General features: G+C 30.7%; 2 protein-coding genes across 2 annotated transcripts; one reads left to right on the forward strand and one right to left on the reverse strand.

Moving 5' to 3' along the window:
* Nucleotides 1-8,600: 8,600 nt before the first annotated feature.
* LOC129969296 (uncharacterized) lies at nt 8,601-12,429 on the reverse strand. The gene is made up of 2 exons (XM_056083798.1): nt 12,204-12,429; nt 8,601-9,482 (listed from the first exon to the last, which is right to left on the reverse strand). The coding sequence occupies exon 2, from the start codon at nt 9,403-9,405 to the stop codon at nt 8,677-8,679; it is 729 nt and encodes a 242-aa protein (XP_055939773.1). The 5' UTR covers nt 9,406-9,482; nt 12,204-12,429; the 3' UTR covers nt 8,601-8,676.
* Nucleotides 12,430-13,246: 817 nt separating this feature from the next.
* LOC129969302 (uncharacterized) lies at nt 13,247-16,284 on the forward strand. The gene is made up of 3 exons (XM_056083810.1): nt 13,247-13,388; nt 14,193-14,382; nt 15,868-16,284. The coding sequence occupies exons 1-3, from the start codon at nt 13,371-13,373 to the stop codon at nt 16,167-16,169; spliced, it is 510 nt and encodes a 169-aa protein (XP_055939785.1). The 5' UTR covers nt 13,247-13,370; the 3' UTR covers nt 16,170-16,284.
* Nucleotides 16,285-22,945: the final 6,661 nt, after the last annotated feature.

Consider the following 22,945-nt stretch of genomic DNA (forward strand, 5'->3'; position numbering starts at 1 on the left):
GCCAAATCCAACTAGGGATTGACCATCTGTTGATCTGTAGTTTCAGAAACATATAAATGTGATATTCAAGGAGGCAATGACTTAACCCTTTCTAGGGCCGTGGGAAGTATGCTTCCCACTAAATTTATCAATATTTGTATGAAATTATGTAGGTTGGCATAAGTTCTGACAAATTTTTTTAGAAAGACAGAAACTTAGATGCTTTAGTTCTTTATCTCAGACAAAAGGATGTGTCTTGATTTCTTACTTAATTATTAATTAACCAAATTAATTAATGAATCAAATTAAATTTATCTAATAAGCTAAATGAATCCTTTTTCTTATTCTAATTTCTAGCCTAAAAATATTTTTAACATAATATGACTAGAAAAAAATTGCCCTTTAAAGGATTAAATATATCAAATTTGGTATACGATTTTGTGGGTTGTATGACAGATGCGTACAACCATTTGCGTATAGCTCATAAAAAAGCCAATAAATCACGCGTAGTTCTTTGAAAAAAGGGGGTAGGGAGTAATTAGTCTAGGTTTGCTAAAACATATGTTTTCTGTGTGCAAGAGTATTTGGCGAGAAAGTGTATTGGTATTTTAACTAAATTTTGATGCTTAAACACAGGGAAAAAACTTTTGTCTCTATGTGTATATGCTGGCTCTGTACACACCTTGCCGTCTGCCTATCAAATTTGGCAAATATATATTTTGGAGGGTAGGAAAGTGATTTTTTGAATTTTTAATTAGAATTTTAATTTATCAAAAAATAAGAGAATTATTTGATAACTTTCTAAAAATTTACAGTAAAAAATAGTTTTTACTTCCAAATCATATAAATTCTCTGCATTATTCATTCAAAATCAAAGTATGCTAAATATAGTTCTCATGAAAGGAAAATCAATGAACTTTAAAAAAATCCGAAATAGAAATTCCATTCTAAAAAAAAAAAAAAAATACACCTGAACTTAACTATTACCATCACAAACGATTCCCATTGTTTTAAAATAAGTGGATCATTTAAATGTGCATTTCAGCTAATTAATAGCACATAAATCAATAAGAGAATTTAACAATGATAAATTTACTACTATTTGAAATTAAATCTGTTCAAAGCATTTGAATTTCTGGAACTCAAATAAATAATTCAAATACACATGAAATAAATAATTTAAGAAGCCTGATATAATAAAAATACATCTTATCTTATATTTAAAAATCTAGTATTCTCTTTTATGTGAAAACTTTATCTTTTCGTACGTAAATATAAACGGAAGATCTTGACTATAAAACATACATGCTATCTAAGATCTGTATTCTTTTTACAGAATAAAATTAAGCAAAGACTGATAAACCAATAAAATTAATGATTTTTTTTTTAAGTTTTAAGATAATTTACGTAAGACATAATATTTTTTGTATTAATATTTTTAAATGCACTGAATTGCATATTTTTTTCTTCCAAATATACGTGTGTTAAATTTAGTATCTCTACGTCCAAGGGTCGATATTTTAAATAGAATGATAGACGCATATATATACATTCACTTTCATTCTTGGAAGAAAATCTTATTTTGTTAATTAAAACTTTTAGATTAAAGTCTGAATATTCCACACTTTAATTTTTGAATAATTTTAAACGAAAAATTTGGAGATATCTGTGAAATTTAAAATATATGCTTCCGTGTTCAAAGCCAATTTTTTCCACCCCCCCCCCATCCTTTGTGTGTGTGTGCGTATGTTATTAGGTAATTTTTTATTTAAGTTCCTAAAACAGTCCTTATTTTATTTTATGAATTAAAAATAAAACTCAGGATATTTTAATGGAACATTACAAATGGAAATGGAATAATAATACGTAAGAAAGCATTTTTCACAATTTTCAAACTTATCCCGCATTTACTATTTATTTGATTTTTATAATATTGCAGTGTATTGAATACTATGATCTAAGAAATCATTTAAATTATTTTTTTGTACATAGTAGCATTAAAGAATTAATGCTCTGTGAAATATTCCTTCAAATCCAATACAAACTGACCAAACTTTTAGCCTATATTGAGAAAAAAAATTATAACTGTTACATAAGTATTATAATGTAGTTTTTTTTTATTTAGCAATATACTAATAGGAAATTATTCATTTTATTTTAATTACAAGATTGCAAATTTCTATAATGGAAATACTATAATGGAATACTGAAGATTTAATCAAAGTTTCATGTATTATGAATGAAAGTAAATTACAGAAATAGAAGTGAATGTTCACTTATATAGTTATGAAGAAATGAAACATCTCTTTAAAACTTCTTTAATGTTACAGCAAGAGTTTCTTCTGCAATGCAGGAAAAGAAGTCTGACTTTATTTTTTTAAATAAAGAAACTAATGTTCTAAATTCATTTGCTCTTAAAATATTATATGGATCTCGACTGGACTTCTGAAAACTATGGGCTCATTGTGAGATAACCAGACTTTTTCCATAGCAAAATATCTACAAATTGTGCATTGTTTTCACGAAAAAAATCGCTTAAGAACGTCCGAATCAATGGTAAAATCGAAAGATGCCCTTGAAGCCATTTCTATTAAATATAATTAAATTCCCAAGAGATTTGAATCTACTATACAGGAGCTGTTATGTCAACAGTCCAAAAAAATTATTTAAATAATTCTAATCTGAGGGGGGGGGGACAAGATTTTTAAATAGGTAAAGTTGGCAATTGTCAATGAACCCCTCAGCTCTTGATAACTTTTAATAGTTGTAGAAAGGTAAATAGTTTTATACTTTCATTTAATGACAGTGGGCCGTGCAGTCAAATTTATTGAAGTTATAATTAAAATTATAAATTAATTTTGAGACTTTACTCTAGTAATATTTCTAATTGCCATTTACTCGTTATGCTATTTTATAATTGTAAAAAATTTGAAGCTTTACAGTTTAAAGAAATATATTCCCTCCTTTTACAATATTGTTTAGAGTGTTATATAAAGTTTTCTTTTGTTTTCGATATTTTGCTTAAAATTAATTTTACGTCTTGACAGTGCACTTTTTTTATTTGTACAATATTGAAATGGACTTTTTAGAAAGGGACTTGCGACTTCAGTTTTCAAAATTTACTACTTAAAATTGGTGAATAAAAATTAAATTAAAATCAATAAAAAATTTGGAGGGAAAAAAGGGCTTTGAGATTTGCATTATCTCAGGGCCAAAGGAAGGTTTAAAACGGCCATGAATTCTTTTGAAATTAGAAATAATTACATTGTTTAAAATATGGAAAAAAACGCATAGCTAATAAGTAAACATTTCAATAAAGGGGTAGATGTATATTGTTGAAGAGTATTTTACCAGAACTTCATTCAACACTATTTTTAATGACTTTTTGTACATATAAGAACGATCTTTAATGAAATTAAAGTTTCTGAAGAACATATACTACATATATTAATGTAAAAATCCTTTTTCTTAATTTTGTTTTATATTTAACAGTAGATTTTGATTATAGTTTAATGAATAGTGCAACTAGAAGAAAATTAAATTTGAATTCCGCTAATATTTCCTACAAATTTTCGCAGGTACAAATGATCAGTTAGCAAAATATTAATATACTTCTGATTTAGTAAGCTGCTTATTTTACGCACCTTATACTTAAAATATTTCATACATAAAGTGCAAAGTCGTATAATGAACAAATAATTTATCTTTATCAGAGTACAGATTTTTGAAAAAAATGTAACAACATTTAAATTAAATCTACGATGATAAACAGAAAAGTTTAAATTTGAATGGCGTTCTACTCTGGAAACTGATTTTTTAAAGACAAATACAAATCCCTCCTTACAAATCCTTCCAATTCCACTAACCTCATTTAATTGTACTTTAAATTTAAGAAATAATTTTTAATTGCCTATATTTAAATAACGAACTTATTGAATTAAATAAACGAATCAAGAAGAAATAAATCAAAAATTAATGAAACGCAAACTCTTTCGTTTAATGCAAAACGTTATATTTATGTAAAGTAATGCATTTATATCTGAAATCTAGAAAAAATGATTATTATTTCGAAGTGGGTACACTATTTATATGAGCAGAAATATCTTTCCCCAATGTTTTTATCTTACATTTTTAAATATATACATTGAAAAGCAATCCATCTTTCATAAAAAGCAAGTAGAAATTACTCCTATAGTATTAAAACGCATGAAATTATATTAATGAACGTATCGTTAAGTATTCGAAATTGTGTCAAACATCAGGCTAACTCTCGCCAAATATGACACTTTTAGATAACGTTTAAGATGTTGTAACCTCTTCTAGAACTGAACCTTCTCAGTAACACAACCGCATTGTAAACGAGACAACTGATTGACAGTTTTATGATTCGTACGCAAATGGTTGTACGCATCTGTCCCACTACCGATTTTGTGACTACAATTGTAGTTTTGTGTCAGATTTTTTTTCCAATCGGTTAGGAAAAACCTGCCTAAAACACAAATTCGATTTTCGGATACTGTTAACCGCATGTCAGGGATGAATCGTCAAATAACTCGCCAATAATCACACGATATATTCATTAAAAATGCTGTATTTACGTCAAAGATTAATATTCCGTTACTATTATATCTCAATACCATGCAAGGCATTCTCTGGGTTAATACATTTATAAGAGAGTATTGCGGATTGAATCGAGCGAGGATAGAACCTGGGACCTTCTGGTTCGCAGCCCAGTAACATAACCACGATACAAAAGCAATTGTTCGTGCAGCGTAGTTGTTAACTGGCTTATAAGCTTTCACTACAAAAGTATGTGAGAAACTTTTGAAGAGACCACTCTAAGTGGTTTAAAATAAATGAGATTTACAGAACAATAATTTATTTACATAATCACTGACCAATATCAAAAGAGAATTGTTCAATTTATTTATATTATTCAATTATTTTAATAATATATTTTTATATAATTGAACATACTGAATGGATGAATACTATCTCCAATTATATTTGAAATATTTCTTAACCAAGAATTTTCTTTATTTCAAATTCCTCGATTTCTTTATGTTTTATAACCATTATAATGAGTTTTTTTCTTTCTTTTGCTAATTTAGTTGTTTGGTTTTATGGCGCAAAGACCACACTTGGTCATGTAATGAAAAACATTTGATATCTTCGAATCATACGCAAAATTTAAAATGCATTACTACAGATAAGTGTAAATAATTTAATTTGTTGAATATCACTTAAAAATACATTAAGGTATATTAATTACATAAATAAGGCCGGGATAGCCTGGTTGGTAGAGCGTCGGATTCGCGTCCCTTAGGTTGCGAGGTCGAACCCCGCGTGCTTGGTGGCTGATGCGCGTTAAATCTGTCGTGGTCACAAAGTCCTCCATGTCGAGAGTAATACCACTGGGGGTACTGGATCAGGGGTGATCGTTCTCTGATTCAGGTCTAAATTACGATCTGTGAGTAAATGATATGGCTAAAATCGGCTGTCTTCGAACAGCGGGCTTGTCCATGGCAAGTGCCATAAGAAACAACAACAATTACATAATTGCCTTATAAAATGTAAATTGAATTATTAGTTAGCATTCTAAAGCGAGTTTCTTCCCATAGAAATATATATTTAAATATGTTTTTTGAATCATATAATGAAAATAACTGTTTATTTAAAAGCTGATTGGTGCATTTATAGTTGATACATTCAGTACTCGATAGGGGAATCAGTCTTGAATTCCTTCAGAATTTATGGGATGATGATTCTATAACTAATGTCACCGTTATATATATATATATCCTCAAGTTGATATGAAAAGTGAAGTAAAAATTATCTGTTCAGTTATTTTCATTTGACTATGAATCAAAACTATAAAATGTTTTTCAATATTTATCAAAGCGGGATATTAATATAGAAAATTTAATTATTACTTTTTATCAAGCAGTTCTCATCAGTCTTAATTTTAAATATTTTCTATAAATTATTAATTATGAACAATGAATTTTAATCATCTCTATTGAGATTATTAAAAGTTTCAATGATCTCTAAAAGAATATTACCAGTAATTAATCTTAAAACATTTGAGAATTTCAATTAAACCAGTTGCATTTCGGCAACTAATCGGTAATAACAATCTTGCAGTTATAAGCTAAAGTATTTCCTTCCTATGAGTATTTCCTTTTTGGTTTGATTAATTTATTTTAATTAGTTAATCAGCATAACTCTACTTACTCATATTACGGCATATTTTATATCATATTGAAACATATATGAAATCCTTAAATAATCCGGAATGTGTTTTATATGTGTAAACACTTTTGGCCACATTGCCTGCCCATTGAAGTCATATTTGTATTCGGTCACGATGGACTAGTGTCAGTGTTCGCTCCAAAATTGTAAAATCAAGAGTTCGAATTTCTATTCTATCAAATAACTAAATTTCGTTCTAGTTTAAGCCCGTCGTCTTGGTTAAAAGTCCTAAATTCAGTCTTGAAAGCTTGGAAAATGATAGTGGTTTAGCTGTCGCTCATGTTGTTTAATTAGGGTTCAAAATTAAATAACGATGAATATTTTGGGATAAAACAACTGAAGTGAGCATTAGTCTCTAAAAACTTTCAATCAAACAAACAAAGCAAAACTAAGAAAATCATTCCAATAGATCCAAAAGAATAGATTAACTGAGTTTTCATTTAAAAATCTCACCAAGAATGTAGGGCCGCGGTAGCCTGGTGGTAACGTCTCGGCTTCGGAACCGGAGAGTTTCCGGTTCGTGTCCCGATTCCACCGAAGAACCGTCGTGTAAGGGAGTCTGTTGCACGTTAAATTCGTCATGATCAAACGTTCTCCCGCTGGTGTAGAGAGGGGGGTGCCAGCTCAGGTGTCGTCCTCGTGATCTGACCGAGGTTCAAAATTACGAGGTCCGTCCCAAAATAGCCCTAGTGTTGCTTTAAACGGGACGTTAATATAACTAAACTAAACTCACCAAGAATGTATCAGTTAGCATTTGGTATGATTTGCTGGTGGTTATTTTTTTAAAATTTAATACTCAAAAAGTAATTATTTTTTTCGTTATGTTAATGACCAGTTTTGAAGCTACATAAGGGACGTACTTCCTAATTTTTAACCGTTCTAAACGACGAGTACGACATTTCAGCTTGCTGTCCTTTCTCCGAATTTCAATGTCAAGCCAGCGATAATTTCAACTTTTTACATATACCAAATTTAATGAATCATTCGCATAGAGCTTCAGATGCAATGGGTTTTCGGATCTAGATATCTCCTGTTCCGAAACCTAAATTTTACTGTTAGGTTTAAATTTATTATTTAATAATTTTTACTAAAATTTATTATTTCTATTAAAATTTACTATAAGTGTTACTAAATTTACCCATTAGTTTAATTGAATTAGAATCAAGTTTCGTTTTAAAGCAACAATGAAGCTATTTAGGGACGGACTAGTAATTTTGTACCACGATCAGATAACGAGAATGACAATTGAATTGGCATTCCTTCTCCAAACTTGCACACCACAACGGCGGGAGACGTTTAAAGGACGGATATAGCATGCATCAGACCCGCCTACCCAGTGGGATCTCGGGTCTCAGTGGGAACCTAGAACCCTCCGGTTATAAAACCCAGATCTTATTACCTGGCCTCCAAGCCCTCAGTATACAAGTATAGAACAAAGTTTAACCCTTTGACAGCGTAATTTTTAAAAATCACTATTTAGATGCGTCGTTTTCAAATGAGTTCAAATATTTTTCAAACAAAGTGAACTAATACTATAAGTTACACGATAATAATACGATTTAATAAAAATCTGTAATCGTAAAAATAAACACTTTAAACTGCGAAAACGCAGGATTCAATAGAAAATGGGCTGATTGCCAACCTACGGAATCGCGGGGTAAGTAGCTGGAGGGTTAATGATTCACTGTAGCATTGATACAGATAATAGAAATGTAAACTTTCAATATCATGCTGAACACATTATGAAGATCGGAGAAATAAAATATAAAGTGGAACTTCTAATTTTTGAAATTTATTACCTTAAATGCAGCAGAAAAGATTGTCGCTAAAGCCATACATACTATATAACTTCCAAAGATATTATATTGGACCTTATTACAACCTCGCAGTCGTATCTTCAGAGAAAGTAAATCTTAAAATAGTCTTCAATATTCTTTAACTACTCCAATTAAATCAAAATAAAAGTGAAGTTTTATCCGTTTGGCTCTTTTATTATAATACGCTAAATTATTTAAAAGTTTATTTTAAAATGTATTAAAAAACCCTGGATTTTTTTTATATCTTAGAAACTTGATGTGTTTGATTTTATTGAATAGAATATGGAAATAATTCGATTCTATTTATTACAACAGACTGCTTAAGCTGTAAATTAAAAATTCCAATATCCATATTAATGAAAATCAATATTACTATATGCCGTTATTCTTTATTATAATGCAACGTGTTTGACCTTTTATATTATCCCTGATATTTGCATCTTTAAATATTAAAAATATTAAAAATTTACCCACAAAAATTTAATTTCAAATCACAATCTATACGATTATATAATGTGAAAGAATATTAAAAAGGAAAAATCATAATTGCATTCAAAATAAATTTTTATCTGCAGTAAAACAATTGATATCCGAAAAAAGAACACAAACTGGTTACATAACATGAACATTATTTACATACAGGTTTAGAAAAATGCAATATGCAAAAAAGAAGCACTATAAGAATAGTCGATTGATAGAAGGCTACTGCACTTTCGAAAGCTCTGAGTAAATAATCGGGGAAAACGGCGATAAGCGTAACAATAACACTCCACAATCCTATCCACAGAAAAGACTGAGTACCTCTTCTTGTCGCTCTAACAGCATCCGTGGATGGTTTCGGTCTAAAACTCATCTCAATTTTTTTTAAAAGCTTAATGAGGATTTTTCGAATGTCATCCATAATATAACTCACATCCCTTTTCGATTCCTTCCCAATGTTTTCAATTATTTCTCCGAAATGATGGATCAAACTCTTGATCAGAAATTCATTTTGAGGATTTTTCTCGCCACTGATGTTGGCAAGACCTGCCCGGGTCCATATTTCTATTTCCTTGGCCATCACTTTCTCATTATTGTCCATTTGTATCTTCAAGTTCATAAAATGATTGAAGATCTCCAATCTAGCCTTTTCTATTTCGAATTCCAGCTCATCCGGTAAGACATTCTCATTTTCTATTCCAGAAGTGCACGTTTTGATTTCGCTTCTACTAGGATGCATTGCTGGTATGGTTTCAGAAAGTAGGGTGTTTCTTCGCTTTCTGGGTTTATCTTCTGCTCCAAAAAAATCCCCACTTATTCCGCTATCATTACAATATTCCGTTGATCCTGCTTCAGAAAATGTGGTACCTCGTTCCATTTTGGATATTCCATGCAAAATGGACTCGCATATCAGTTTTAAATTCAAACTAAAGATGAAATCACTCCTTCAAATTCCTAAAGAAAAAATGTTGGGTTTATTGAAAAACATTCGTGATATTTTATGTCGCTGAGTTATAAAATAGGAAAATTTTTATTTTAGACTTTATTTTTAGCGAATTAATCTCTTAGAACTACTATCTGAGTTTAAAATTTATATTTCCATGACTAGTTTGTTTTTTTAAACAATCATTTTCTACCAACTTTTCTATCCTATTATTTCATCCTTCTGAGATAAAACGAATAAGCAATAAAGGAACTGGATATAGTTAGGAAATTATCTTATTTTGAATTTCTGAAGTTGTTATATTAATAATATTCAATGAAACACTAGAGTTAGCATAAATTATATTTATTTGTAAACAATGATCTAGAAGCTGATGTTTCATTAACACGTTCACTGCCATGGCTCAAGCCTGATATTCGTACCGCCTATCTAATTTAACGACCCTTTTCTATATCTTAATTATAGTAGAGAAGTGGTCATCTAATTAGGTAGTTTGGTACAATTAGAAAATAGATATGACCAACAGGTGATGCTAATGGCAAAAAACGTGTTAAGATTGAAATTATTGCCTCTTTTGAAATCTTAGAGTATCCTGGTTCGAAAAAAATTCTGCATTCTAAATTTGCAAAAACGACATAAATTTTTATTGCAAATTGTTTTACAAGCATTAAGAAAGACAGTCTTTTAGGAAAATATATTTATGCAAGCAGATCAATAATTCATGGAATAATTAAATTTTAGTAATTCAAAGTTTATAACTAATAAAAAAATGAGTTCAAAGTTCTTGAAAGTTTAAAATTTTACTCCAAAATTCTAAGTTCATATTTCTTCCTAAAGATATAATATTAAATTCCCCTGCATTGAGTGACATATTATTCCACTAATGTTTTGAAGAATTACAAATCTAAAGCAAACCAAAAAATGACGAGAGAAAAAAAATATGATCTAAAAATAGGATGATTATCAATTAGACGGGGACCATTCGTCTAGTTTCTTGTTCAATTTTAAATCATTAGAATGGAAATAATTAAATCTTGAAATTGGATACAGCTGTCTAAAAAATAAGGAAATGCATATCTATAACAATTGAAATATATTTTCGGTTTATTACAGTTTGAAACTTACATAATGAAAATTTAATCATCAGTCTCTACCAATGTGTGTGTGTGTGTGTGTGTGTGTGTGTGTGTGTGTGTGTGTGTGTGTGTGTGTGTGTGTGTGTGTGTGTGTGCATGCGTGTTACTATAACCTACAGCCACCAAATCTCATGCATATATAATTTGGAGGATGAAAATAATCACCTCGAAAAGATGTTTTTCTTAAACTTTAATTAAAAATTAAGCTGAATTTCGCAGTTTTTCCCGAGATATTTAAAAAAAAAAATATTACTGCACAAAAATTCATTTACGCAGTTTCAAAACTTTCTTTTTAATTATATCAATTTAATAAAAAAATATTTGTTTGCCTAATTTCCAACGAAAGGCTGTATTGTTGTCACGAAATTCAAATCATTTTCATTGTTTCGCCAAATATTTGATTACGATCTTTTCTTTTTATTGTTGAAAGCTAAAATAGAAGCATTCTGTTAAATATCTGCATAATTTAAGAGACGAATAAATAAGTGAAGTTATATTACTGCGAAATTTAGATGAACCACACATTTATATCCTTAATAGCATTATGGTGCCGTGGTACTGGCTTGATTAGAAATCTTCATGCAGACAACGGACAGAACATATGTAAAGCAATTAAAATAAAACGGTTTTAATATCAGTTAATTTGTCTTAATCATATTAAGAAGTTATATTTAAACGATTTAACTGAAATTAAATTATCCAATATCGCTGATGAACCAACTGTTCACCAAATGCGATTAATAATTAAATATAGACAAACTTATTTTTTGTATCTACAAAGCTGAGAATTGTTTAATAATATTTAAAAGCTATTACTCAATAAGTTTCTATCTCAAAGAGAAGTATTTGCAAAAGACGTCTCAAGGAAAGTAAATACATTCTTATTAATTGTTACATAAATAATGAATGGCATACGTAAATTTCTCAGGATTTTTTTTTTATTGGAAATTTGAGAACAAAATTTACTACCGAAATCAATGTATTTATTTATTCTTGAAGGAATTTCCTTCTTGATGGAATTGTACCGAATACACATTAATGTGGAAAGAATGTAATAAATTCCTCCATTTTAACCCGATTTCATTCTTAATAAGTTTATTTTTGCAACTACATCTAAATATAATGATTATAATGTTGGATCAACTATAATCAACAACTTTAGAGCCTTTATTGAAAGAAAATGAGCTAAAATACTGATTGAGGAATGAGTGTTTCCAAAATTCCATTGGCCAGCATTTTCAACATAACTTTTACAATATTCATTCACTTTTGATAACTGATAAGATGCAAAATCTTCAGATTTTAATTAGAATAATTATGTTTAGGCGTCTTATTAATTATTTCTATAATAATTATTCTTAGAATAATTATAGAAATTGTTTATAGATTTTTTTAAAGAAAACTATTAACAAACACCGTATAAAAAGTTTCTCATATATGCAACAAATATACAACTTCCATGCTGTTCGATCAGCAATTTGAAAACAACTTCATACAGTATGAAAAATATTTATATTAGATCTGTTAAAATATATTTAAAAAATATTCTATCTAAAGAAATTCATCATTATGCAGTTCCCTTTTCGAAATTCTTACCTCAAAATGAATAGGAAAACTAACTGCTGCCAAATTTCAATTACAAGGTTAAAAATGCTTTACTGTTTCTACTCAACGTGTAAAAATGCCATATCTGAAGCAGCGTTCACACGAGGCCAACTATTGCCCGCAATAGAAGGTCACGCCTACCTCAGGAAGATCACGCGACCACAATGGAATAATGGCAAACAGTTGTCACAGCTGAGTAATTATTTGCCATGGTCTCATTACAACCACATAATCTTCTGAAGGTAGGCGTGACTTTCTATTGCGGGTAATAGTTGGCCTCGTGTGAATACTGCTTAAAAATAAATTATTATTTAAATTAAATATATCATCGGGCAAAATATATGAAGTTCAAAAAAAAATATTTTCTTTTTATCTTCTTATATAAATACATAATATCTATCATTAATTATTTAATAATTTTTTAAAAAATATTTCTTTATTCCGCCTGTGAATGTCTCCGAATAATGAGTTCACGGAACAAAAATGGAATGACAGTTAGCAATATTAATTTAATAAAATTAACGTCTTGTTACAAAATTACACTTGAATGAATTTGAATGAACTTTTGGATTAAGCTTGAATCACAGTTAGGTGATGAAACTACGTCACACCAAAGGAAGGTTCCTTGGATTTAAATCGCATTATCGTGGCACTTAGGGCGGATCTTGGACTGTATTGAGTTTCGAATCCCTAATCGTCTTGTATTGAAACTGAAGTTCTTCGACAAGATGACAAAGAGTTAGCGAAACAAACTTTTTATAAGGTTTTGACTTGAAAACTAGATTTATCACCATTATATTTGAGTTCTAACAATTTAAAATTTTCTCTTGCTTTCATTAGGCCTGCTCAACGAGAAGGTTTTCAAGCTAATTTTTTCATTATTGTTACTAACGGAAACAATGAATCTTTAGTTTAATCAGGTCTCGAATCACGATTCCTAGGTGTCGAAGCCAAATTCTACTATTAGGCCATTAAGATTCTTAATTATAAGGGAATATCTGGCGCACCGTTGATGCGCAAAAAAAGCTAAAGAAGATAAATTTAAATGATGACGTCATAATTCTTGAAATTGTTAAATATTTAACTAAATTTTTTGTAAGAATCACTAGTATCTCAATCTTTCTTTGTGCTTTGAAGGTTGTTAATTGGAGTATCGGAATGGAGACATATCTTGATGTAAGTTCTATAGTTTCACTTTTTAGAATAAAGTTTCCGAATAATTGAAAGTTTATTATCACAATTATTTTTCTCATTCTTAAAAAAAAATCAAATTCATTCTGCTTAAGGTTTTTACTGATTTATACACCGTACTTCACGATTACATCTACCTCCTACAATGTATATGCAAAAGATTATTGCATATCCGTAAAATCATCTTCCTGTAAATGAAATGCAATGTCTATTCTTAATTATATCAAATGCATTTAGTTTATCAATATATTGATACTTCAAAATTGTGTTAAATGAAACTTCTCCAACTTCAAAATATACAACTTAAAAATCTGCCTTCCTTTAATTTGGAACTTCTTGCTTTTCCATTAAGTGATGCTTCAATTTGAGTAGTTCTTGTACATTAAATCAAAATGCCGTATAGGATAAAGGCAAATCTCTGCCAATGATGTATACACGGGCTTCCTATTTTGGAAGAAAATCTTGCAATAAAAACTTATTTTTGAATGATTATGCTAGACTTGATTCTTTAGTTTCGACTCGGAAATCCTTGTTAAAAATGCACTGAATCTTATAATTAACAGAATTTGTATTGTAGAAGCCAGTAACTATGTCGAAATTTTAAACTAGTGTCCAGAAATAAGTTATGGAATTGTTAATCCATATATGGCTCTTGTAATTAAGCAAAATCTAAATATTTTAGTCTTTTCTCTATAAGAGCCTGTATGGTTTAAAAAAATCTGCGTTGATATACGTAATTAAGAATCTTTGCTTCACAATACAGTTCACTTTCATGATCTTATCATTTAGAAAAACGGCAAGCTGCTTCCCAAGTTCTACCAAGATCCGAAATGGAAAGTCATGGGAAGTATTCTTGTGACTGTCGCTGACTGTATGTGCTGCATAGCCACTTGGGGATTCGCAATCTACTTAGTTTTGTTGAAGTCTCTATTCATAATCGCCTACAGCATGCTTTGCCCTTGCAGTAGCAGTGATGTTTGTAAGTAACTTTCATTCATTTTGAAATGCATAACTTGAATTCAGTGTACTAATTGCTAAACACTATGCTCTTATAAATTACCTAATAAAGAATGCATACTTGAACCTCTCTCGCTTCTTATTAAAGGACTGCTACTGAAAAGTCGAAACTTTTGTCGTTTCAACAAAGCAAAGCTCGGTTTTTAAGGCTTGACAATTTTAGACTTGAAACGATGCAAACCATGATTTTCATGAACAGTAAACTAAACGCGAATTATTTCTCTAATTTATCTCCCCTTTAGTAAGAGTTCTTGCGCATGTGACATTTTTCCTGTGTTGTGTCCATGAAATCATTTGCGAGTTTGACGCAATATGACCAAATATGGCTTTAGTATCGTAAAACTAAACCCCAGTTCTTCTCAATGAGGGCTAACTTCTTGCAGATGTTAATGGGAATTTGAAATTACCTTTCCTCCTCCTCCGCTCCCTCGATTATCGAGTATACTTTGAATGTCAAACTTGATGTATGTAAAAGGTGAGCCTTTTTTAAAAATGGCTGCCATATTTGCGTGCATGCGCAATTTGAGATCAATTTCATCCAGACTGTTTCTTCGTAGAAAAACATTATGCTTCAAAATTTGGATTTTATGAATAGCATGCAAGTCTTTAGAAGCTTTTTTGTAGTTTCTACCGTGTTCGTAACTGCGTATGAAACGCGAAGAAAACATCGATGCATGCCGATCCTCCTTTTCGTGTTGATTCTCTACGTACTCGATAAAGTTAATTTTCCCACCCACAGTTCGTAGCGTGATTAAGACAAGTACGATCGAAATTTTTTCTTGTTATAGCGAGAAAATTCCGACGAGTCGAATGTAGTTTAGATTCTTTTCTAACGTTACTGATTGCTTGGAATTGGACACTTATCGAATGAAATTTGACTGCGATTTCTGTTACGACTTCAACAGTTATATTATATCCACCTAAATTATGCTTAGAGATCCCTAGTTTTTAGACTCTGGGAACAAATCTTGCCTTCTAACCCAGAACCAAATAAACATTACTTTTTAAGTTTCTTTCTGGAAGAAACTGGATTCAGTTGTATACAAAACTGCCTCCTCGTATTTAATTTCATGATTACTTCCAAAATACGGCTACTCTAATGGTAAATATAATGCATGAAAGGATTTATAGTTGTATCGGGGTTCTCGATTGCATTTCTGTCGAATTTTAAGTTGAATGTTTAAGAATGAGTATCAACCACTCTGTGAAATGGCTCGTTTGTTCTTTAATTATAAGGGTTAACTGTGCATTTCCAATTGTTAAAATATTAGGATCAAAATGCAAGCTTTAATAACTTGGAAGTTAACTATGAAGTATAGATCCGAAATCATGAAGCTAGTTCTAAAATAGCCTACAAAATGTGATGGTAAATTGTTTCAATATACTGTTTCATCGACTTATAAACCGAGTAATATAAATTCAGTAAAATTTTAACTTTAATTTCCAGCATCGAAGAAGAATGCTGAAGAGGCAAAGGTGGCAGTTGCAGTAGACTCCAAGGCTTGCCAAACTTCTAGGAAGAGCAATGTTCGGCTCCCATCTTCAGACACACAAAGATCTCAGCCGTCCACTCCCGATTTTCAAGCCAGTGCAGTTGCTTCTACGTCGGAAAAGTCAATTCGAGCCGTCACTCCTGAAATCGAGATTTCTCATGAAGGAGAAATGGTTGCGCGTAAGATTTATGGAACAAAAGTGGAAGCTTTTCAACATGCACTAAATGAATTCAAAGACCCAGAAGAGAGCGCTTAATGTACCGTCAACTGGCTTGAATGGTATAAGTCTTCGTTTTGTAACGCGTTCAATATTTTATAAATTGTGTAACTATTTTTAAATTGCTTCTTTGAAATAAAAAGTTCTTGCCATTAATTCAAACGCTCTCAGTGTTGACCCCTTCCCCCTTTCAAATCCAGTGGTGCAATAGGGTTAATTTCTGCTTGCATAAAGCTTTAAACTTGGAATTCCACTGCACATAACGGAGCGCATTTCTGTTAAATGACGTGTACAGTTGAATTCACAGGGTCATGACATCACCCCTTTCAAATATTTGAAAAAGTAATTTATACAATGGCTGACAGATATTCTGAAATTTCTAAGCACAGTATGAAATGAAATGCGAAGAGCTATAGTTAATAGGTGAGCAAAATCGGCTTCAATCGAGATGTGCTGCGTAGATGAATCTACAAGTCGGCTAACCGGGTTCTAATGTTTACTAGCTTGTGCGAAACAGTTTGGAAAAAATCACGCCTCCATTATCAAAACAATTGTTTTGTGTTGTGATGTATGACTACTAATGGGATATGTCGCAGAAGTTAAAATCAATGCTAGCGTTTTCTGCCAATCCTTTAGTTTCACTTCGCCAAATTTTCTGAGATATGCAAAATTCCAGATTTCTTATTGTAAGCGGCTACTAATTGAACATAAGATTTTTAAATAGAAAATGGCGGCGAATTGACCAGTTGCGATTAGTCCACTTTTATCATTGTTTTAATTCAGAGGATCTTCTAAAATGAGTTTTTACAATACCTATTGCAACAACGTGCATATAAATTAAAACGATGAACTATTGTAAAATGTTTAAATACTTCTAAAACCTTATAACGGAAAAATTGTATAGCGGAAAGGCTAATTTGTTAACCTTTATAATGCAAGGAAAGAACCCAGCTGGAGTGTTCTTCCCAAAACTTTCTCGCTTACTAAACTTGTCATGCCAGAGAATGAATTGCAAAGCATTGGCGCACTATAGTTTAACTTTGCCTTGAATCTAGCTCTCAATTTTTTATATACGTAGCATAGAGAAAATACATAGTAATCGTCAAAAAATTGGAATTAGAAGTTTTGGACTCTCTACGAGACCCCTTTGAGTTTGCAAAATATTTTTGGAAAACGTCCGTCTGTGACAAACTCGCCAACTCTTTGAGGTAGATGGCCGAAATTTGAAATATGGTCTTTGCACCAAATTAGATTCTATCAAATTCTGCTCGAATATCTTAATTCGATAATTGCAAAACGATAAGAGCTAGATAAAATTCGGTACACAAATTCAACATCTCTAGTGTAGACATCTGTCAAACTTTGAGCCAAATCCATAAACGGGATGATTGTTTGTTGGTCTGTACTTTCAGAATCGTGTAAACGCGATAATTCAAAAACGCAAGGATTTAAATGTATCAAACTTGGTATGGGATTTTGCGACTACAAATGCGATTTTATTTCAAATCTTTGTTCCAATCGGTTGCGAAAAACGTGTCTAAAGCACCATTTCGATTGTCGCTTATTATTAACGTCATACCAGGGATTAATCACCAAAGTACTCGTTAAGAATAACCTGTTTAATTCAGTAAGAATACTAAATTCCCGCCAAAGGCTAATATTTCATAACTATTGTATGCCATGCAAGGCATTCTCTGGCATGACAAATCCTTGACATGTGGTTAATAGAAGCCGAAACTCCAATTTTTGCTCTTGGCGCGTTTTTCCCAAACAATAAAACAAATTGGAACAATTTTGACACCTATAATTCTAGTCGCAAAATCGCATACCAAATTTGTTTATATTTAAGTCATTGCATTTTTTTACGTATCGTGTTTACATGTTTCTGAAAATACAAACCGACAGGCCAACCCTTTATTGGATTTGTTTCAAAAATTGATAATGTCTACACATAGAAATTGAATCCGTGTGCCAAATTTTCTCTTGGTTTTGTAGTAACACGATTACTTATATTCGAACAGACTAACTTTCTCAAAGCAGAATTTGATGGAAATATACGAATTTGGTATAAAAAGATCGTATACCAAATTTCATCTTTCAACATCGAAGTGTTTTTTTAGTTATCTTTGTCGCAAACAGACGGCCATTTCTCAAAAATGTGTTTTTACTAACTCAAGGAGGTCTAAAATATCGAGATTCATTAAAATCTAGAGTTCAAATTTTTTGGGTTTTCCCTATACTATATCCATGCATCGTATACGAGAGAATAAACTTATGTGCAATTGTACACTTGAAGCGAGAAGGATATAAATTTTTAATTAAGAAAGTTTTGCTCATATTTTATTCTCTTAACAATCACCTATGCTTTAAATGCAGGTCAAATTTTCTAGTTTTAAGTCCAAAGGTCTGTTTTTTAGAGCAATCAAAAAGTCGTTTATTTTTTTCATCATATATAACAAATTAGTTTCTGCTTATAAATGTTTGACTTATTAAAGTATGCGTTGATTAGCCTTGGAATGCGTCATGCTTTTGAAAATGTCATTATGTACTATACACCAAAATGACGCAGTTAATGGGTGGTCATCAAAAAGTCAGACAAACGGTGGAAATGTGATTCCTTGTGTAGCCCTCGATCAGTTTATGCGCGAGACAATTCTTAATCAGTCTAAGAAAGTTATTAAATTTATCTGAAATGCCACACACTTTTCAATTGACTTTGTGTATTTTTTAAACTTAAAATAAGACTCCCCACCACCACCACATCTAACATTTTGTTTGATGTTAGGATTTTTTTATATTAACTGGCTAGTCGCCTTTGACGGGTAGTTGGTTCGCTGGGATTAATGATTGCTAAAAATTTTTAATACTTTGCCATTTGTTTTAATGGCTTTACCAGCAAAATATTTGTAAACTTCAGATTTTGTTAGACATGCAATTTTAATATTTTAAAAACCTTTATCAGAGTTTGGTTGATACCTGTTTTCGTTCTATCAAATAATTATACCTAATATAGTTAACTTATTCTTTTCCTTTCAAAATGTAACCAAGTCTCCTCCGTGAATCGAGATGAAGGTTGAGTTGATACCCAGTTTTACAACATCAGATGATTGACACAAGTACTCGATTATACCTGATACTTTAACCTGGTAATTTTATTTGACATAGACACCAATCAGTTATTTTGTTGCCAAAAAAATATATTGACATTATCTATTAATAAATATTAGTTTTAAATACTCTTAATCTCTCGTAATTTATAATTTTAGCTCACAATTTTAATTTTGTACTTTTTAAAAATACTTTAAAAACAAGATAAATTTTATAAAGCTTAGAAGGCTAATAGCAAGAGTTTGTTTTTAAGCCTTTCTTCAGACATTTTTTTTAAATCGTTATTTTCTGAAAATTCTATTCATGCTCAATGCTTAATTATTTGCTTTCAATTAATTTACTAATAATTCTCTTTGAGTTATTAATCTGTATGGAATAAAAAAATATTTAAAGCAAAATATATTTATTGAAAATTTTATCAATCTTGTATATTTTATATAAATATTTTTATTCCAGTCATGGTACAAATATATTTCATAGTTAGAGAACACAACGCATAATATCACCAAGGCACAACAATGTACTAAGATAATACTGTAATACTTTGATATTTTGTTTCTTGGTGTACCCAAGAAAAGCTTGATATAGAAAGCTTTTGATGGTAGAAATGAATTCGAATCTGAGAGGTGCACAAATTAAATAAGTTTGTAAAACTAAATCTCTATTGTGTATTGCATGTCAAATTGATCTTTCACGAAATATAATGCATCTAACCAAGAGATTATGTATTCATGACAATGCAATTGAATAAATAATGGCAAACAATAGCTTCATTCCCATTTTTACAAAAGTGAAAACCACACCCATTTTTGTCTTTGCAATAGATTATTAGTATATATATGTAAAACTTTTCAAACATTTCATGAAAATAAAAAAAGGATGTATGCTTCACGATTGGAAGATTTTGATTTAACCAACATTTGCCAGACGGATGTATATTAATCCTGCAAAGGTTTGAAAGATCCTTTTGTTAACATACCAAACTATGCATTGAAGTCAAATGTGTATTGATTTGGACCTGAAATGAAATTCAAATAAAAACATTCTTTCATATGTAAAAGATAATTGCTAAGAAGTGGACATCTGAAGGGGTTTGATTCAAAAGCATAAAGACAAGATGTTATTCTGTACTAGCCACCTCTGGCGACCAGCCTGATGACCACGATTCATGTATCTTTCTTTTAATGGATTCCCCAGCAAAATATTTTGAAAATTCGAATTTTGATATACTTGTAATATGTACTATTTTAGGGGTCCCTTATAGCATTCTGTTTGTTATGCTGTGCATTTCTTTATCATTTTACCTAAAATATGAAATTAAAGGGAATCAATTTCAACGAATACAATAATACCTTCTAGCTGAAACTATTTAAAAAATGGATGTACTTTAAAAAGTTTTCATCATTGCTTACTTGTGCAGATAAATTTTACTACAATTAAAGTCAACTACAGGTTGTTTGAAATAATCTGTATCAAGTAATATCTTGTATTTATTATTATTGCCTCCATAAATGATAGCTGAATTTATATCTACTGTTTTTAGCAGCTCCAAGAAAATAATCTACAGCAATGATGATTCTTCCTGGACAGTAACAGGGGTGTTTGTGGGACCCCAAAAAATCCCCTGAAACTTTTACGGACTTACTACCGACATTTTGGAGTTTCGAGAGGGGGGGGGGAGAAATGAAAAATTACGATTATGAAGTATTGAATGACCTAATTATAAAAGTTGAATTAATTACTTTTTTTGCAAAATTAATAACCATTAATTTTGCAAAATTAAGACCTTTGAACCCAGGTCACGTGATCGCACATCTGGTCAAACGAAGTCTCTCCCTTTTTTTTCTACCGCGCCTACTTGCCGAAAAGAATCCAGAAGAGAATGTCCGAGAACCGGGGGAATGAGTCATAACTCGCAATAAGGAAAGAACAAAAAAGAAGTTTTTTTCCCCCTTTTCACGCATTATCACTGCCTTTGGAGAAAGAACGGAAAAGTTTTCACCACACACACTGACCTTGCGTTTTCTGCTTTCAAAGCAAACAAAATTACCCAGATCAAAATAAATAATTCATTATTATTCCTACTTCCTTTTGAACGACGATCCCCGGAATTTCCGGGTATCGAAGTTCAAAATCCCCGGAATTCCGGGGTTTCCCCGGAGCACAAACACCCCTGCAGTAAATATGTTCCACACATCTCATCTACTGTATCAACTCCTCTAATCAAGTGTCACTTCATGTTTACATAAATCCCTTATTTTTGTATTGTACATCATGGTAGAATACAGATAATGCTATATATATATATATATATATATATATATATATATATTGGTACCTAAGAAGTTAAGAATATTTTCTTGTAAGACCCCAAAAAAGAGCAGTTGAAGAGTGTATTAAAAATTCCTTTGAATTTTCTCTATTTCTTCTAACTTTTCCAATAAGTGGAAGTTTATTTTTCACTAAAAATCCAACATTGAAAGGTATATCATAAACCAATTGCAATAGCAAGAGGTTAGGTGGCACTTTAAGCAAACTTCTAAACTGCATGTGTAAAATGTACGAGAATCTCCCAATACAAAAATTTTAATAACATATTATGCTGATTGATTTGATATATTGGTCAAACTGGCACCTATCACAACAGGAGATCAATTTAACAATGTATAGAAACTTTGTATACTTTTTGGAAACAAAAGATCACTTTTTATTATTGCTAATTTATTTGTTGCTTTCTTTTCCTGAAAACTATGGTTATCATCAAAGAACAAACATTGAATGAAAAAGTAAAAGTGGTTAATCACCATTGTAGTAAAAAATATTGGGATACTTGTTCCATCTACAAGCCATTAACCTTTGACATTCAAGTATGCAGCTTTTAGAACATCAGCATACAATAATAATCCAAAGAGCACTTTCATTTCTGCACAAGTTGAAAACTTAGCATTTTTTTTTTAGCTGAATTGCTTCTGAATAAATAAAATTAAAATATATGTACAATCTATTACAATATCTTCGATTAAAAAAAAACCAAAATAAAGAGTCTAAAATGGAAGAAACTTATTAGAAAGGAATCTCAATATGTAAGCATATCATGTTGCAAGACTACATTCAAGAATTCTTTGATGAGGGTATTTACTCGCTCTTCTTCCTTCATTACCAATATAAATAATTAATCCATAATTGTCTTATCAGTCAAATCAGAATCACCATTTTGTTCCAATTCTGTATCATGATACTTTTTCAATGTTCCATCAAAATCAAATACATCTGAGCTATAGTGAATTTCATTATCAATAAGAACACTTGCAAGATTGAATCCCTTCTACTCATTTGTATACTATCAAAGCCACAGCAATACATCTAATTTAATCTCGCCTCTCATAATAAATGAGATACTCTGTTTCGCCAGTTATCATCTTCTCCTTCTAGCCAACCTCCCTCCATGAAGACACAGACAATAATAGGTACAAGCTTCTAGAAATTCCAATTAAAAAAAAGAGCAAGATTAAAAATATCCTATGCAAAAGTTAATGGATTAAAATTGGCATTTCTAACATATAACAATGTTTACTTGTTCTAAATTCTGAAAAATTGAAATTCCTCTCCTTCATGTTTGATGCAAAAAAATTACTTTAACCAACATTTTACATAAGAAATTTTTGTGACCAATCAGCAACTTACTGAAGTAAGTTGTTTTTAAAATT

The sequence above is a fragment of the Argiope bruennichi genome, chromosome 5, assembly GCF_947563725.1.
Source record: "Argiope bruennichi chromosome 5, qqArgBrue1.1, whole genome shotgun sequence".
Taxonomy (NCBI): Eukaryota; Metazoa; Arthropoda; class Arachnida; order Araneae; family Araneidae; genus Argiope; species Argiope bruennichi.

Coding starts and splice junctions, on each gene's coding strand:
- LOC129969302 (XM_056083810.1), top strand. Junction 14,383..15,867: donor TTGCAGTAGCAGTGATGTTT/GTAAGTAACTTT, acceptor TTTAATTTCCAG/CATCGAAGAAGAATGCTGAA.
- LOC129969296 (XM_056083798.1), bottom strand. CDS start 9,405: ATGGAACGAGGTACCACATTTTCTGAAGCAGGATCAACGGAATATTGT.